At 49.9% G+C, this 17852-nt stretch overlaps 1 protein-coding gene across 2 annotated transcripts in view; it reads left to right on the top strand.

Annotated features, from left to right (window-relative positions):
• The window catches only part of INSC (INSC spindle orientation adaptor protein), a 129822-nt gene that overhangs the window by 78624 nt on the left and 33346 nt on the right, over positions 1-17852 (top strand). For both annotated transcript variants that reach the window (XM_061147093.1, XM_061147102.1), the window contains 2 exons: positions 1437-1550; positions 7629-7754. In XM_061147093.1, coding sequence (XP_061003076.1) covers positions 1437-1550; positions 7629-7754 — 240 coding nt within the window. The remainder of the gene's footprint in view (positions 1-1436; positions 1551-7628; positions 7755-17852) is intronic.

The raw sequence follows: 17852 nt of genomic DNA, 5'->3' as shown, positions 1-17852 counted from the left end.
AGCTTCAAACCCCTTTAATTTAAATAATTTTACAAATAGGGAAATTGAGGCCTAGGTAGTTTGTCTCAACTGCCCAATATCACAAGATAATAACTGCTAAGGATTTTATTTTGCTTCTGTATGCCAGATACCTTTATAAGTTCTTTATATATATGAGCAACTGTAAGAGATGGGTAGAACCACCAGAAGGGATAGACACTGTTATTTCCACCATCTTACACACGAGGAAACTGGGGTGTGGAAAGGTTGAATTATCTCTAGGGCACTTAGAACTGGCAAAGCCAGGATTTGAACCCAGGCGGTTTGACTCCAGAGTCCGTGCTTTTAACCCTATACATACTTTACACACTTCCTCATCAGTATAGTGTGTTAAAAAAGGCAAGCTGGCACTGGAAATTGAATCTCCTGGTTTCCTATGTGTCTTTTCTGTAACACCAGGGTTAATTAGAAACAAGTCTATTTCAATATTTTAAAATTAACACAGCAACTGAAACCGCACAAGTGGCTTCCCAGAAGCCCTACTTTCTCGCATGAGGACCCCAAAGGCAAGTCTCCCCAGTCTCTGCCTCCACACCTCCCAGGAGAAACTCGAGCAATGAACATTAATTAGCAGGTAAGAGTCATTTATAATTGATGAACCACATGCTTCAAAACAAACGACTGATTATGAAGTGGTTTCAGGTTACATGAAAAGCTTTTTCCCAGAAATAAGCTAAACTCTGCTAGGAATAATCTCCGTATCTCATTTGTTGATGAATTTTCCATTCGCTCCTCTTCCTGAGTCTCCTGGGGTCCTGTGCTTAGTCATTCCCAGCCCTCTCACCGCCAGCCCGAGACCCTTCAGTCTTCATCAGTGGCGTTCCTCACCGAGTGACCCACTCTTTGACCCCCGGTTGCTATGTTGACCTGGCTGTCCACCTAAGGCAAGTGTCCCCTGAGCAGGAAGCTACTGCAGAGAAGAACGCTTCTCGTGACTCATCCCCTGAACCCATTATCCAGCTGGACTTTGCATGAGCTTATGGACATCCAAACCGAGCAGCTTCTTTGGTCATCTGTGTAGCAACCCATTGGTTTGCAACTTGATGGTTTGTTCATTTAACCAATGGTTTCTGTTCTCATTAGGAGCCAGTAGAATAGCAAAAAGGTACTTGCTGAGACTATCAGTGATGAAAGCTGATTTTCTGATCCACTGGAGCAGGGTGCATTGGTTGTCTCTGCCCCAATGGGGCTATTTCTCAAACAGCTCAGACCTCATCCTGATTCATGTCTTTTCCAAAGTTAGAACCTCATCACCCCTGTGGTGGGGTAGTAGAGATGGGGTGGGATTACAGATTTCAGGGGGCTCTTAGGAGTGTCGACTTACTGGTATTCCATTGAGAAAGACGCACAGAGGGTAGATGAGTGAGTGACCATCAGACTTTGCTCTCTTCTCTTAGGCTCTGGTGAGAAAAATCGATGCCTCGGACAATATCTACACCACAGAGTCCACCACGGGGAACCTGTTCAGCCTGACCCAGGAGGGGGCTCCCTTGTGCCGCATCATAGCTAAGGTGAGCTTCATGGGGCCAAGGTAATAGGCCTCGGGTGAGTGTGAGGAAGCTAGTTCGGTGGGGACAGCTTCTTTCTGCTCTAAGTATCAACTCTCCTCCCCCATCTTCACATATCTTAACAAATCCAAACCAATCGTATCTTCCAACTTAGGTTCTTGGCTGGATCTTAAAAATGCCTGCTGTCACTGAAATACTGCCTGAGGAAAAGACAAAATTGAGAAAGACTGTGGGTTTTTTTTTTCAGTTATGATGGGTGCTGTAATTCATTAGACTCACCGTCAATTTGCCCCTGAACTTGAGGTCCAAATGCTTAGAGCAAAGGTAGGCAGTCAGTAGCCCTAGGACCTCACTAAGGTCTTTGTTTTATGTTTGCCTTTCTTTCTTCCTTTCCTCCTTTCTTCCTTCCTGCTTTTCTTCCTTCTCCTCCCTGCTCCCTTCTTCCTTTTTTCCCCCTCTCTTCTTTCCTCCCTCCCTCCATTCTTTCTTTCCCTTGAGAAATGGCATCACCCTGGGGATAGAATGATGAGCCAACTGGAAGCAGAGTTTTGTCCTCTAATAGACTTCAGATGCCAGTCACAAGAAGATGCTTGAGTTTGGTGGGTCTCAGTCCTCACTCTGCATCACAACCCCTCAGGGAGTTTTTGGAAAACAGCTGGTTTGCCCCACCCAAGGTTTATCAAGGTCCTGGGGTAAGACCTGGGAATCCACATTGTAAAAAGCTCTACAATTCTATTCCCAGTTTTTAAGTACTCTCTCTGGCACAACCCAGAGGGATCGGGTGGGGAGGGAGGTGGGAGGGAGGTTCAGGATGGGCAGGACACATGTATACCTGATTATATGTATAACTGATTCATGTTGATATATGGCAAAAACCATCACAATATTGTAAAGTAATTATCCTCCAATTAAGTAAATTAATTAAAAAAATAAAAAGCTCTTCATGTGTTTCTGAGGCATGGCTACTCTCAGCAATTGCTGATCTAAGCCTTTATAGAAATCTGGAAGAGCAGGGTAAATGTTTGTCAACTTTGCTCAGGGGAGAAGTGAATTGTATGGTACCTCAATAGCAAACATTTGAGTGTACTCTCCGCTGAGCTTAATGCCTTGCAAACTTTATTTCTTTTAAATCATAAGACCATCCTAATAAGTAGTTACCATGTTTTCCCTCATCTATGGTTGAGGAAATGACTTGAGAGGCTTACTCAGGATCACACAGCCGATAAAGAGTGGAGTCAGAATTAGAACCCAAGTCTCTCTAACTTGGGATTCATGATCCTGAAGCCCACAGTGGTGACTTCAGGTTTAGTCTTTGGCCCTTCAGCTTCTTGGGCCAAAGTGTGACTCAGAAGTTCTCAACCCTGTATGCATATTGGCATCACTAGGGAGCTTTAGAAATTTCCACTAGTAAGTGACCAAGCTCAATTTGAACCTGGCTGTCTAGCAGTGAAGCCATGCTCTTGTTTGCTGTTCTGAACTTGCTCTCAGCAGCCAGGCTCTCTCTCTTTCCTCCTGCCTGCCTCCTCCTTCTCAACCCCGTCCTCCCATGCCCTCCTCCCCCCTCCACAACCTTCATTATCTCCTGCATCCTTACCATATGTCAAACACTGTGCTGGCTTTCCCTTCATCATCTCATCTGATCCTCCTGATAATCTAATGATGTGTTATAATCATAATTCCCATTTTTAAGATAAGGGGACAGAGACTCAGAGAGAGGGTTATACGCCCTGAATGCAGATGAGATTTTAACTAGATCTGCTGACTCCAGAGACTTAATCTCAGCCTTCCTCTGTCTCCAGTCCTTGGCGAGGTGGGGGGTGGGGGGGTTGGGGAGGGGGTGTGAGTAGACAGAGGTTTGAAACAGAGAGAAGATTCAGTGGTGAGTCTCATCTTCCGCCTCCAGCAGAATCACCTTTAGGTTTCCAGTCCTGACAGTGACATGGGGGCTGGGAGTCCCTGGTACGCCCTGCAGAGCATCCTCACCTTCGATGCTCAGGAAATGTGCCCAATCTGGTGACAGACGTGGGGCAGCTCCCCCCAGTGGCCTTCCTCACTCACCTCCTTGGGGGCCCAGGGTGTCTATCTTCAGGTCCTTCATTCCTCTGAGCTGTGCCCATGAGATGGTTTGAGCAACCTGTCTGAGGTCTATCCTCTCATCCCCTAGGGTTCCTCCGACAACCAGAAAATAAACCAAGTCCTCCCTGTGACGCTGGTGGGCAAGTCCCATCCCTTCCTGAGTGCAGAGCCCAGAAGACCCCCCTGTGTGTTGTCAAATTACCAGCCCCCCCAGCCCAACTCCTCTATTATTCTCCCTCCACTAGTCTACACACCCTACAAGTGGCCTCCTCCGGCTTTATGACAGTTTATCCTGAGCCTGTCTGAATAATGCATGCCATTATACAGCTGGGCTCTGAGCCCAGAGCTTTCTATAAAATTAAACAAGCTCCAGCCAACAGTGCAATTCTGCAAGCTCAGACGACTCCCAGTCCCACTCGAAGCCGAATGCTGCTTTTCAGTCCTTGGTGGGTGGGGGCTCCAGAGTGGTCCCCGCAACAACTCCATCTCACTTCCTACCTCTTCTCCCTGGCATGCACGCCAGCCTTTGGGACACCTTTCATGAGGATATCAGTCACCCTTCTAACCAGGGTGCCTTCCGCGGCCCGACCCCTGCGTGGCGGTCCAGGCCCCCCCTCGCTGTGTGCTCAGCGCTTTCACAACCTTAACTTGCTTCACCTCTGACAGCTGAGTCATGCGCTTGTCCCCACCCCATTTTAAACCAAAGATACCCGGCAGCAGAAGTGGGATTTGAACCAGAATCCCCTCAGTCTGGGTTCGGGATTTCCCTCTTCCTCTCCTAGTAGCGAAAATGCTAAGAAGACCGTTTTTCACAGGCTTGGGAAAAGATGTAAGGAGAATCCAATGCAAATGGGTGCAGAGGCTTAAATATAGTTATGCTGGAGCTGGCATCTCCCGAGCCAAAGGAAGGCTGCCACGTTGATCCTGGCCCTCAGCTTCTCATGCTTTGGCATCATTTCTTCACGGTCTGCTCCAGAAGCAACTATCTATCACTTTATCGATCTATCTTTGTACATATATAAATAATATTCATACTATCTGTGATTAAATATAAATATATAAATATGCATACACATGTAAACGTATATGTATACAGATATTTACATCTGGTGGAAGGTCGTTAATGGCCAGCAAGGCAGGCTAGGGAGACCTTAGGATTCTTGTTTTTAGTTCTCACTTTAAAGAGTAATTTGATTTTATGTCAGTGACTCTTTGAGTAAGGTCTTTGTGTGGAACCCTTATCAGATGTCCCAGGAACCATGGGAAGGTAGGCAGGCAGGGATAAAGGATTGTGGAGCAAGAAATCAGAGGGGTGAGTGTCTTGTCCCATACTAGAGCATACATTTAGTGAAATGATGTTGTGGCTTTAAAATCAGAGTGCTTTTCTTTGACCCTTCTATAGCCATCCCCCTAGATGATGTCAGGAGTTCTTGCTCTGTGCTCTTTTAACCCTGTACCCCATCCTCATTTCAGTGCATCCCTATCCAGATTTCTTCCTGCTTTTAACATTGTCTGCCAGACCATGAGCTCATTATGGATGGAGACTGAGGCAGTGCCCAGCACAGGGTCTGGCATATAATAAACCATTAATATTTTTGTGCTGCATGAACAATGTTACCCGTCCTAAGATATGACCTTTTCCCACCAAATCAACTATCCTAAAAGGAAGTAGGAATATAGAAGTTGAAGATCACTCTTGGCTAATTATAAAATGTCAGAAATCCTGAATTCCTCCAGAACTGGACGCTTTCGTCTTGGTCCCTGCTGTGATGAGCTGTCAAAGTCTTAGACTGCAAAGGGCTCGGAGCTTATCTTTGTTGGGTTCTAGGAAGGGGAGGTCTGGGGTGACTCATTTCAGTGAGGCTGTGCTGGGCTGCAGTGGTCATTGCTGCTTCTTCTGGTTGCTCATACACTATGCTTTCAGCTCCTCCCTACTGTGTCCCCAGGACACACAACAGTGCTTGGTGCATAGTATAGTTTTTGTGGAGAGAGTTCTCAAAAATCTGATGGGATGGCAGTTTTGCTGACCCCACCTCCTTCTTCCTGTAACGTCGTTCTCAGTTTAGGAAACAGGGTTATGGGCTCAGTTAGAGCCAGGAGCGGTGCGGTTAAAGGCAAGTGCCCCGCAGGACCAGGTGCAGACCACTTGTTCACGTATTCTTTCCTGCTACTGGCACCCCTGCAGCCCTCAGGAAAGGGAAGAGGGGGACGCAGGGTAAAGCCCGATGTGGGGCGGCCAGCTTCTTCTGCTCTGGACATGGACGTCTAGAATGGGGTTGCCACCAGTCTACTGGGCACATGCTAAGTCATCGTTGTGATTTCACTTTGCTCTGGGAGCCAAGGTAGCTTCGGTGATTTCTATTGAATTAATCTGTCCAGTTAGAAGGAGCGCCTCACTCTCAGCGTCTTCTCAGAAATCCTCCCAGACTCCTGGGAAGTCGCCACAAGGTGAGGGAGCTTCCATAAACTGCTCTCGCAAAGAGAAAAATACAGGTTCACACTCAAGAGCTGGGCTGATCATTTCTAAAGGGTTTATATATATATATTTTTTCCCTTTTACAAACTGGAGTGAAGGAGTAAAAACAGGACCAATGTGGATTAGGGGGGGAGGTGTGATTATTTCACCCATCTGGACTTCCATTTTTCCCATCCCCCAAATGGAAAGAAATTACAGTATTGATGTAAATAAAGCCCCTTTTTGTGTTCCTGCCATGGTGGCTGGGAGGATCTGAGAAGTAACAGGTGGTCGCTGGCATAGTGAGAACCAGCACGAGGCATCTCGGTTTCAGTTCTCTCCATCTGCCTCAGGCTTGTTTCTAGAACTTATTTCTGACAGCTCCAGGCTCGTTCCCAGGCGGCTGCTGGGAGGGGGGTTGCCAGGAGTCTGGAGCAGTGTTAATTGGGGTTGAGCCTGGTCCCAGTACAGGTGCCTCCCCTGGCCCCTCACCTCCAGTTTAGATTGCCAAGGGTGACATTATTTCTGGAGCTGACATTTCACTGCAGCATGTGTGGGAGCTTGGGAACATGTGAGAGAGTGTGTGTGTGTGTGTGTGTGTGTGTGTAGGAACTGGGCCGGGGAGGGGGTGTGGGGGGGGCGGGGGGGAGGGCCGAGGGGGTGGGGGATTCTTTGCTCCTACTACCTTCCTAGATTCTCTGGCTGGGGCCCTGTAAATTAAGCTGACAAAAGACACATTAACAAAAGAAAAATAGTTTATTAGCATGTGCCCTGCACTTACCCATGGGAACAGTCAGAGATGAGTAACTCAAAGGGTTGGTTACAACTTGGGCTTCTGCAGCATCTTAGCAAAGGAACAGTACATTTTTAGAGATGTAATAAGACAAAGGAAGAGAACCTTGAGTCTCTGAAAGTGAAAGTGTTAGTCGCTCAGTCATGTCCAACTATTTGAGACCCTATGGACTGTATAGCCCACCAGGCTCCTCTGTCCATGGAATTCTCCAGGCAAGAATACTGGAGTGGGTTGCCATTTCCTTCTCCAGGGGATCTTCCCTACGCAGGGATCAGACCCAGGTCTCCTGTATTGCAGGCAGAGTCTTTACCATCTGAGCCACAAAGGAAGCCCTCTTGAGTCTTTAGGGGTGGCAAACTGTGGGAAGACACGTATATGGCAAACTAATAGTAGCTAAAGATGGAAGTTGGCTATATGAGTTTCTTTGGTGCTGAATCCAGGCTGATAAGGGTCTAAAGTTGTCTCCAGTGATTAACTCTTGTCCTTCTTAGTAGAGAGGAAAGGGAGAATGATCTTTTTAAATTTATGTCCTGCTTTTAGTCAAATAGGGGGAGGACGGATATCTTTTTTTTTTTTTTTAATCTGTTTCTTCTTAATTGCCTTCAGCTCCAGACAATCCTTAGACTAAAATGGCATATTTGGGGGTGGCTGTTCTGCCGCCCTACAGACCCCAAAATGCACCAGCTGAGTTGAGGGGGTGTTAGCCCCAGGAGAGGTGACACAGGGAGATCATGTGACATTTTCTTTTCCTTGCCAGGAGGGTGGGGTCGTCGCGCTCTTCAAGGTCTGCCGGCAGGACACTTTCCGGTGCCTCTACCCCCAGGCGCTCCGCACGCTGGCCTCCATCTGCTGCGTGGAGGAGGGGGTCCACCAGCTGGAGAAGGTAAGAGTGCAGCTGGCTGTCTGCATGGGGACTGAGGTCCCCGAGGGGGCGGGTGGCTAGGGAAAGTGACCTCTTGGTGGACACCTGGACCTCTTCCTGGAGCAAGTCCCCTGAGTCCCTCCTTTCCTCAGCATCATTCAGGTGAGGCTGCTGGGGCTGATGAAGACGTGAAGGGCGCAGAGGCTGAGGAGCTTGGCGGGAGAAGGCAGGGCCCAGGGGTGGAACACCACAAGGGGCAGACAAGTCAGATGGGGAGGGCTGTCGAGGTTGAGGGCGATTGGTCCTTCCCTCGTGGCAGGTCCCTGGAATGAAGACAAGAGGATCCAGTTTCTTGGGGGACAGGATAGGCAGGAGCAGGGTGTGTGTGGATGCCTGGGCAGGCAGGTGGGCATCCCCCCAAGAGGGCTAGGGTAAGGGAAAAGGACACTTGAGTCCAAGGGCATGGTGGGTCACCACAGCTGAGGTGTCTGGGGTTGGAGATATGGGGTGACCAGGCAGTCCCAGGTACCAGGCCAACCTAGGGCGACGTAATAGGTTCCAGCCATCCCCCTCCCCCCCCTCACGCCCCCCAGGTGGTAGGGCTGAGTCTGCTTCTCCCTCTTGGCCTGCAGATGGCTCCTCAGGGATTTTAGCAGGAGGGTTGGGAGGCTATGGCTGACACTTGGGGGTTTTTCAATCATGTTTCAAGGAAAGATGCTGAAATTATTTTTATGGAAGAGAGGTGAAAAGTTGTGGTATGTCCTGGTGACAGTTGCCATGTCTGCAGGGTTGGGGGTAGGTACCTTGAGCCTGTTCTCATAGCTTGGTCTAAATGGGGATGGGGCAAAGAAATTGCTTCCCTTCCACTGCATCCCTGCCCACAGTCTGGTCCTGGCTGCCCAGGAAACCTCCACCCTCCCCTCAGGTTTTTCACTGTGTGGACTCCTAGACTGACGGTTGTTTTACATTCTATGCCTCTTTCCAAATCGGCTCAGATAATGGGACAGGGCCACAGGGTCATGGGCTCTGGGGTGCTTTTAGCTGAAGATGGAGTGTTCATGGGCAATCTACTCATTTTACAGATGAGAAGGCTGTGACTCAGAATGGGCAAGTCATTCGTCTGGGGTCACACAGCAAAGTGGTGAAGGAGCGAAGGCCAGCCCTCTGGACAGAGTGTTTCCTTCCCATGGGTTCAAAAGCCTTTGTATTTGTGTGCTTGCTTAGGTGGCAAAAAGGAGCAGAGGCAGTGGCCAGACAGACAGACTCCGTGAAGAAAATGCATTGAGCATGTCCAGCTTCATGCGCTGAATAGTCTTCTCTTCTCCCATTAAATCTTCCTCCTTAGAGAGTGGAAAATGGCCAGATGGGTTTGTTTCTCGTCTTCTTTCATGCTGGTTGGCAGAAAGAAGAAGGGAAGAAAGCAGAAGGGACTGGACTCGCCAGTCCTCCAAAAGCAGTGGATTTCTTGGCTTATGAGTTTGCAGAGCAGTGGGAAAACTTCCATCCAGGAAAGAAAAACAGCAGAACTTTTCTGTTTAGAGTGAAAACATGTGCAGCCAGGAAGGCTGGGGGGCAGTCTTTCCTTCCGCCTTCCTGTGCGGTTCCCAAGCCAGAAAGCGAAAATGTGTCTTTCCCAGGCCAGATGGGCCTCTGGCCTGGGAGTCAGACCCCAACCCACCAAGCAAGAAGATGAGGGGAGTGGTCAGTGCCTGAGGGATTACTAAGCAGCCAGTTCTGACCTCTCCCCTTACATGCAGCTCTTCATTAAGGTTCCGGGACCTCCTGAGGGGAGCGCTCTTCCTGTCTTCATCTTAAAGACAGGGAACTGTGTCTCAGCCAGTATAAGTGACTCACCTACAATCACATAGTAAGTTTTGGAGCTCGGATTGGATCCTGTCTGCTTGCCTAATGCTCAGTCAGTATCAATGACTCACTGGTTTAATAGACACTCTCAGAACACCCCCCCAAAAATTCCTTTAGCTAAACCTAGACCACCTTGCTGTTTCTGGCCAGTGTCCTAGTCTTCCCCCTCCCCTAACTTGCACAGGAGAAAGTCACCCTCTCTGGGCTTCCTCCTCCTCCAGGTCAGATTCCTTTCCATACGCAGATACTTGTGAACAATGCTCTGCCAGGCAGTGGGCCGGACGGAGGCGTGTCAGAAAGGAGCCCCCTTGTGGTCAGAAACTGCAACTACAGCTCTGCAGTCACAGCTTGCCAAATGTCTCCATGGACAGCTTAATTTCATTTGATGCTTACCTTGAACGTGCAAGCATACCCATTACACAGATAAAGAAACCAAGGCCCAGCATTATGAAGTGCACAGAATCACACAGCTCATCATTCATTCATTCAGCAAACTTTTATCAACCGTCTGCTGTTTGCCAGGCACTGTTTTATGTGTTGGGAGCGTAGCAGTGAACAAAACAGACAGCCACCCTGGTCCTCTTAGAGTTTGCGCTCTAGTTCATGGGGTGGCAAGTTACAACCTGTGGGCCGAAGTCAGCCTGTTGTTTTTGGCATGTACAGTCCATGAGTTAAGTCATTTTTAAATGATTATAAAAATATGAGGGGAATAACATTTGATGTCACGTGAAAATTATGTGAAGTTCAAATTTTTGATCCATAAAGTTTTAATGGAACATTGCCAGGCTCCTTCATTTAGGTGTTGTAAATGTCTGGTTTCCCTACAACAGCATAATTGGATAATTGCAAGAGAACATGCAGTCAAAAATATTTACCACCTGGCCCTCTACAGAAAATGTTTATCCACCCCTAACCTATCAGATAATAAGGACATCATGGCCATGGCTAAAAAGACAATGAAAGTGAAAGTGAAGTTGCTCAGTCATGTCCAACTCTTTGCAACCCCATGGACTATAGCCTACCAGGCTCCTTCATCCATGGGATTTTCCAGGCAAGGGTACTGGAGTGGGTTGCCATTTCCTCCTCCAGAAAAAGACAATAATTAACATTTGTTGAGTACTTGCTTTGTGCAAGCACTGGCCAGACCATTCCTTTCATGGTGTCACTTAATCAGTAACCCATCGGTGCTGTTATCATCCATGTCATTTATAGAAGGAAGGAAGACTCAGAGAAGTGAAGCAACTTGCTCAAGGGCACACAGCTAATAGGTGACCTGGTGGTCATTTGATCCAGGATCACAAAGAGTCGGACATGACTGAGCGACTGAACATGAACTGATGAGATGAGCTGGAGCCAGACTGGGTTGCAAACCATCATGCCCATCCAGGACTCAGCTCCAGTGCGTGAGGCCAAGTTCCGTGCTCCTTGGCTCCACATCACACTGTTTCCAAAGCTGTGAGACGTTCTAGAGACGCCCAGGGGGTCCTGGGTCACCTGCTCCTCCCCCAGGTCCCGCTCACAGTCTGTGATCTGGGTGCTGAGTGCTGGCCTCAAAACGCTCTGGTGAGGTCGTGACTGTCCATGTTTAGGGTGGAAGGTAAAGAAGTCTGGGGATGGGCTGGATCGCAGAAGCCACAGCACAACAGACTGGGTGGAGGCATAAGTGGAGAGCAGGTGCCCGTGGGCTCTCGCCCACTGCCCACTCACCAGGCACAGCTCATGCCTTCCTTAGATAATGTCACAGCCTCAGCCTCCCCTGATTTACTGGCCTCACCTCCTCCCCAAGGCTCCTGTAATTAATTGCCACAAGAAACGCGCTAAATTTGGTGAAATCCATCTTTGTCTGCAGCTACCTACCCTCTCCCCTTCCCACCACCTTGGAGCAGTTCATAAAGTCATGCACAGACCCTGGCAGAGTGTGAGTCTATCAGGTCACCAGACGCCCCATCCATCCTCAGCCCTGCTGTGTGATGCTCGAGCTCTGTCGGGCTTGAGGCATTCACATGGCCATAGACTCACTTAATCACCTGCTGCTTCTTTCTCTGTCATCCAGCCATTCACTTACTTTCAAGTCATTTGCTTCCTTGCTCGCCCACTCAGTCCATCACCATCTCATCCTGCTACTAACTCATTCTGTCATCACACGTTTGTTGTGAACTGTCCAGCGTGCTGGGGAAACTATGGCCTCTGAGAGTCAGGCTCTTCTGGTTGTGAATCCAGGCTTGTCCACCTACGAACTTGGACACATTTCCCTGGGCAAGTTATTTAACTTCTCAGAGGTGCAGTTTTTTCATCTATCAAATGTGCACAATGAACTCTACCTCCCAGGGCCATCAGAGATGAATAGGTGCACGGCAGTGTGGTTCCTGGCTCCCACTAGGCACTGAATAAATGGTAGCTGTTATGAATGTGGTGCAGGTAATTCCAGTTGCCGGGGTTTTGGACATCAGTGGCCTCAGGGAGATGCTAGTTTGGTGGAGAAGGGAGGGCTGGCCTGTCAGCAGGAAGGGTTAGCAAGGCCAAAGATGCTGCCCTGTGCACAGTGAGCAGAAGTGTGGAACACAAGTCCCCACAACCTCTCCATTTTACAGGGGAGGAAACTGAGACTCAGCTCATGAATGTGGAGTTTGGATTCAAAGCCTGGCTGGTTTCCAAAGCCCAGTTCTTTATACTCTGTGACCCCAGGAAGAGCCGGCCCTTTTGAGGTTGGCACCGCAGGGCAGTGGCTCCCAGGGACCCAGGCTCTGGGTATTGGTCTGGAAAAGGGGGCAGGCATGGAGATTCCTGAGCAGGTGTGGAGCCGCAAGACGGCAAGACACGCCGAAGTCCTCTCCAGAGGTGTCTGAAGGGTCTTGCAAGCCTCCATTCTGTCTTTCCGGAGGTCCGGTTCATCCTGTTCCCCATGGGGCAGTGGGTTTCGGGAAGTCTGTCCTCCCTCCCATGTGCCCTCAGCAGACAGTCACCCCCTCACTCCCCAGTCCCTGTGCTGGGCTCTGGGAGGGAGAGACAAGGAACTGTTCCCTGCCTCCCACCTGCGATGGCCACGGGGCAGCCCCATGGCCATCAGAAGCTGCAGGCCAGTGGCTTCACCTGTGCCTGAGGGGCTGGTGATGTCAGTGGCAGGAGGCGGTGGAGCTGGCCCAGAGGACCAAGGCGGAGCCCCGAAAGTGGCCTCAGCTGAGGGAATCTGCAGCTAGGCCAGTGGGGCTCTGAGCCTTTTAGGAGCTCAGTGAATTGGGGGCACCCAGAAGAGAAAGCAGCGTTCTCTGGGACTCACTTCTCACTTTGGAGAAGATGGGATGAAGAAAAATGAGGGCCAAATCGAGAGTGAGGGCCCCAAGGCCACATGGCCCGGTGAGAGCAGATGGACCCAACTCCGTCTGGTTATCGGGTGACCCAACCCACCTGGACTGGTCAGGGCAGCCTTGGGGAGGACTAGGGCTGGGACGGTGGACTGGCATCACCAAGGGGAGGACTGCCAATCTGTGGGGAGGCTGCAAGGGGGCTAGAGAGCAAGTGACTCCTCTCTGAATCTCCGTTTCCTCTTTATGGGGTTGCCATGGTGAGGTGATGCAGCAGTGTGGGTGGGGCCTGCATGGAGGCAGAACTCGCCTTTGTCTGTGTCCCTTCCTTCTTTCCTGGCCTGTTTATCTTCACCTTTTTGGGTTAGTCTGGGGAAACCCTGCAACACCCCCAGGAATCCTGAGTCCTAGGGTTTTATAGTGACCCTGGCAGACTTCCAGTATTCTGATTGGCTAATGAGATGGTCAGGGCACCACTGGTGCAGAGGCCAGGGTTGGACAGGGCTAGGGGCCAGGATGGGGTTGGAGGAGGGTGGGGACTAGAGCCAGGCTGGGGCTGTGGGGCAGGAACCTAGAGTCTCGGGCCATAGGGGTCTCTCCAAGCCCAGTGCTCAAATGGCCCGAGACAACCTCCATGAGAGTTCTGGTAATTGCCTCTTCCAGCCGTGATACCAGAGACAATCTTACTTTCGAAAGAGATTTCTTTTTTTCAAATACGGAGTTCATCCTGTGTTGGAGCCAAGAAGAGAGTTTAATGAAAATCGATGGAGAAATTAAAGATGAACAGTGGGGAGGGAAGGAGGGCTCAACTTCAAGTCTAAGAAGAGAAGCATCAGTGATGAGGGATGGGGACACTGCTGCCCGTCTCCACGCAGCTCCCTCACTCCGTTTCCTGGGGCGGCTTCTTGGGATTAAGATACCCTGACATCTGAAGGTCCAGGCTGGAGACAGGGAGGCCTGGACCCAGAAACCCTGGGCAGGAGGGAACTGGGTGGGGAGGCTCTGTCTCTCCAGATGCCATCTTACAGGAGCTTCTTTCCACTGCCTGCTTCTTGTAGGGCTGCAGATGGTTAGAAATAAGTCACATATAAAAAAAATTAACCTGTTTTCCTCATCCTTTTGCTCATTTGATCCACACAGTCATTTTACAGGGAAGGCACACAGAGATGGTTATGCCCATTTTACAGAAGGGAAAGTTGAGGCTGCAAGGCATAAAGACACTGGCAGAGGCAGTGTCATGTCTGACTCTTTGTGACCCCATGGACTGTAGCCTGCCAGGCTCCTCCGTCCATGGAATTTTCCAGGCAAGAATACTGGAGTGGGTTGCCATTTCTTTCTCCAGGGAATTTTCCCAACCCAGGGACTGAACCCGGGTCTCTGCACTGCAGGCAGCCATCAGGGAAGCATCTGAGCCATCTGGAAGCCCCAAGGATGTGGAGACGGGATAGAATTAGGGACTCTGCCCTGCTCCCCCTGCCTGTCCCTTTGAGATTCATGTAGGGGCCAGTATTGTCCAGACAGAAGAAGGCACTGCTGGCCCCGGGTCTGCACCGCACTCCAAACCCGGGTTTGAAGAGGGCAGCCTCAGTCGTGCACGCGGCAGTAGGGAAGGCTCAGCGCGGTCGGGCCTCGGCGGTCCCCATGCGCTGTGCAACAGCGCCACATGGTGGACAAGAGCAGCAGCTGCCTCTGATGCGCGGCCCTGGGCTGTCTTCTCTACTTGGAAAAACTGGTCTGAACCAGTGGTCAGGGCCACGATGTGGCCTGAATGTGGCCTGATTTGCAAATTCAAGTCAACAGAGTCTTCTTTCTACTAAAGCAGCTTCCTCCCCAGGGGAGTTTGGAGATACATCTTGTAATCTAGTGTTAGTTGCTCAGTTGTATCTGACTCTCTGCAACGCTGTGGACTGCTAGGCTCCTCTGTCCATGGTATTCTCCAGGCAGCAGTACTAGAGTGGGTAGCCATTCCCTTCTCCAGGAGATCTTCCTGGCCCAGAGATCAAACCCAGGTCTTCTGAATTGCACGCAGATTCTTTACAGTCTGAACTACTAGGGATGCCCCCTTGTGATCTAACATGTCTCCAACTTACCGTCTTTCACAGTGCTTGTCCTACGCCTTCCTGGAGCAGAATCCTTCCTAAACCCCCTAGTTCTCACTGCATAAAATCCACCCCTGCCCCCCCACCCCCACCCCAAGCCTACTACTGAAGGAGCCCTCTGAGCAAGCCATGTTCAGCACATTGCCCCTCCAACACACAGACCCGGTTCGATGTCTGACATTCCACCCACTCACTATGAGCTGACTTTGCCCTGCTCCAGACCTGTGCCATCATACGTAAAGTGCAGTGATAATCCCTGCCTTGCAGATGATAAGAACAAAATGAGTCAACATACCATAACTGCAAGCTGTTTTCCCCTTCTTATCAGATTCTTCCGCTAACCATTCTCAGGGCTTCCTTGCCTGGAGCACCTGCCGAGGTGAGGCTGTCCCAGTGGAATGGTTCAATGGTACTTGCTAATGTCGGCCGATGCCCATCTCTGAACGGCCTTCCTGGCAGCCCTCCTCCCTCTTGGAGCTCATATTGGTGCTCCCCTGGGAGCGTGACCTACACCGCTGACCTCAGAGCACTGTCTAAGCTTCCCCACCAGCAGACTCTATCTCGCCCACTCCTTGGTCCATTAGGGAAGTGGCTTGCACACACAGATGAATAATTTTTGCTGCATGGATGAATAAATACAGTTGGAAGAGTTCTGGTGCATCCTTCCATTGCTAATGGCAGGACAGAGACTCAGAGAGGCAAAGTTCCTGCATCCCAGGCTCCCACCGTTAGCAGCAGGGCTGCGGCCAGAAGGCTGGCTGCCTGACTTCGTGTGGATACAGCCTGTGAGCAGTTCCGGGCCCCTGCGTGGGGTGGGGTGTGGGAGTGAAGACGTAGGTCCCTTAGCAAGGATGGACTGGCTGAAAATCTTTCTGTGGGATTTGCCCTGAGCCCCTTTTTGTACCATCTGGCCCGAGTAGTTAGTTCCAGCTTCCTCTCCCCTCCGTTTCTCTCCCTCCTGTCACTCTGAGCCCAAGCTCTGGAGTCTGCAAACAGACCTTGTCCCCAGACTGGCAACAGTGCGGAGCGCCTGGGGCCAGCTCCTCCTTTGCTACTGGTTTGCTGGGGAGCCACAGGGAACTTTCCTAATCCCCATAAGCCTTGGTGTTCTCATTCGCTGAGTGGAGTATCTGTTCTGCTGGTATCGTGTGCCCGATGAAGTGATTTTGGAAGACGAACGTGTGAACACAACTTAGAAGGTGTTGAGCTGGCTGGACTGGGGGTTCTGGTGCTTCTTCTCTGCGGCCAGTGTGTGTCATCAGAAGAGAGCTGGGCACCTCTCCTTGTGAGTTCATAGGTGGAGGCCTGTGCCTGAGAACCGTGTGTGTGTGTGTGTGTGTGTGTGTGTGTGTGTGTGTGTGTGGTGGGTGAGGGGCAGTAAGCTCGGCAGGGTAAAACATCAGCAAAGTGCATTTCCCGTCTGTACCCCCAAGTAATCTAGTGCGAGCAGGGAATCTGCCCATCTGAAGTCAGAAGTGAACATGATACTTGTGTCGGGGAGGAGGGAAGCTGTGCCACAGGGAAGCGAGGGCTGCTCAGGACCCTGGACGGGGTGCCCAGCTGGGGCCTGTACCGTCACGGCTTCCCCTTGGCTTCTGGAGAGGGCCAGTGCCAGTTCAGAGGCCAGCGGGGGAAGGAAGCTGCTGCAGCAGAGACAGGAGACCGAGGGAAGATAGAGTGTGCAGGTTTGGGGGCAGAATTTGACATGGGAGGACCCATTTCCTGGGAACAGCCTGGCACCCACAGCACGGAGATGGAGGGGAGCCAGGATGCACCTGGCAGCAGGTGGTGGGTCATCTGGTCACCCACGGAGACCGAGACAGGGAGAGGAAGGGGAACGAGAAAGAGGAGGAGACACAGGATAAGGGAGGAAGGGGCAATGGGAAGACCCACACAGGTAGTGAACACACAGTCTCCAAGGAGGGTTTCATTCTCCTTGGGCTACTTTCAAAGTACAAATAATTAGTTTGGGAATTCCAGTGGTTAAGATTCTGCACTTCCACTGCAGGGGGTGTGGGTTTGATCCTGGCTGGGGAACTAAGATCCCATATACTGCATGGTGCAGCAAAAAAAAAAAAAAAATAATACAAATAATTAATCTGAAGCTTTGTGGTAACTGGACATGCAGTGCCCTGCTCCTGGCCTGCTTGGGCATATAGTGATCTCTCATGGTGGTTTTAATTTTCATCTCATTGACAACTAATACTTTTGAGCAATTTTTCCATATCATTTCAAGCATTTAATGTAGCTTTTCAACACAGAAAAGGTAGTGTCTTCAGATGGCAGCTCTTAAAAGGCCCACTGATCCTATGTTTCAACTTACCTGTTCATAAAATTCATTGACAATGCCTTCTGTCCATTTTTAATGCAAGCTTTGAAATTTTGTTGGGCCAATTATATCTGCCAGTTTGCATATCTAGCATACTAAGAGGAGATTGTTTTCATTACTCCATTCTATACCATTATTATTTAGGTCATTGACCTATCTTTGGAAAAACTGAATTATTTTAGTGGCTGAGGGAGAGGAGATTTTTATTGTTTCTTTGGCTGCATCATGTGGCTTGTGATTTTGTGGCATCTTAGTTCCCTGACCAGGGTTTGAACCCTCGCTCCAGGCAGTAAAAGCCTGGAGTCCTAACCACTGGACTGCCAGGGAATTCCCCAACTTTTGGTTTTTACTAAATTATCTTAAACTGTTTCCTGTCCTTTGGACAGGAAGGAACTCGAATAAATGCTTCATTTAATTGGTTTGTGCCATGACATGTACCTCTATGGGTTAAATTTTCCTTTGAAGTGAAACAATTTTGTTTCAGTGGAAGTAGAGCACTATATAAGCAGAACAAACCATGGGTTTC

Source organism: Dama dama, chromosome 1 (genome assembly GCF_033118175.1).
Source record: "Dama dama isolate Ldn47 chromosome 1, ASM3311817v1, whole genome shotgun sequence".
Lineage (NCBI taxonomy): Eukaryota > Metazoa > Chordata > Mammalia > Artiodactyla > Cervidae > Dama > Dama dama.
The sequence above is the reverse complement of the archived record's forward strand: the minus strand, read 5'-3'. Positions and strand labels throughout refer to the sequence as shown.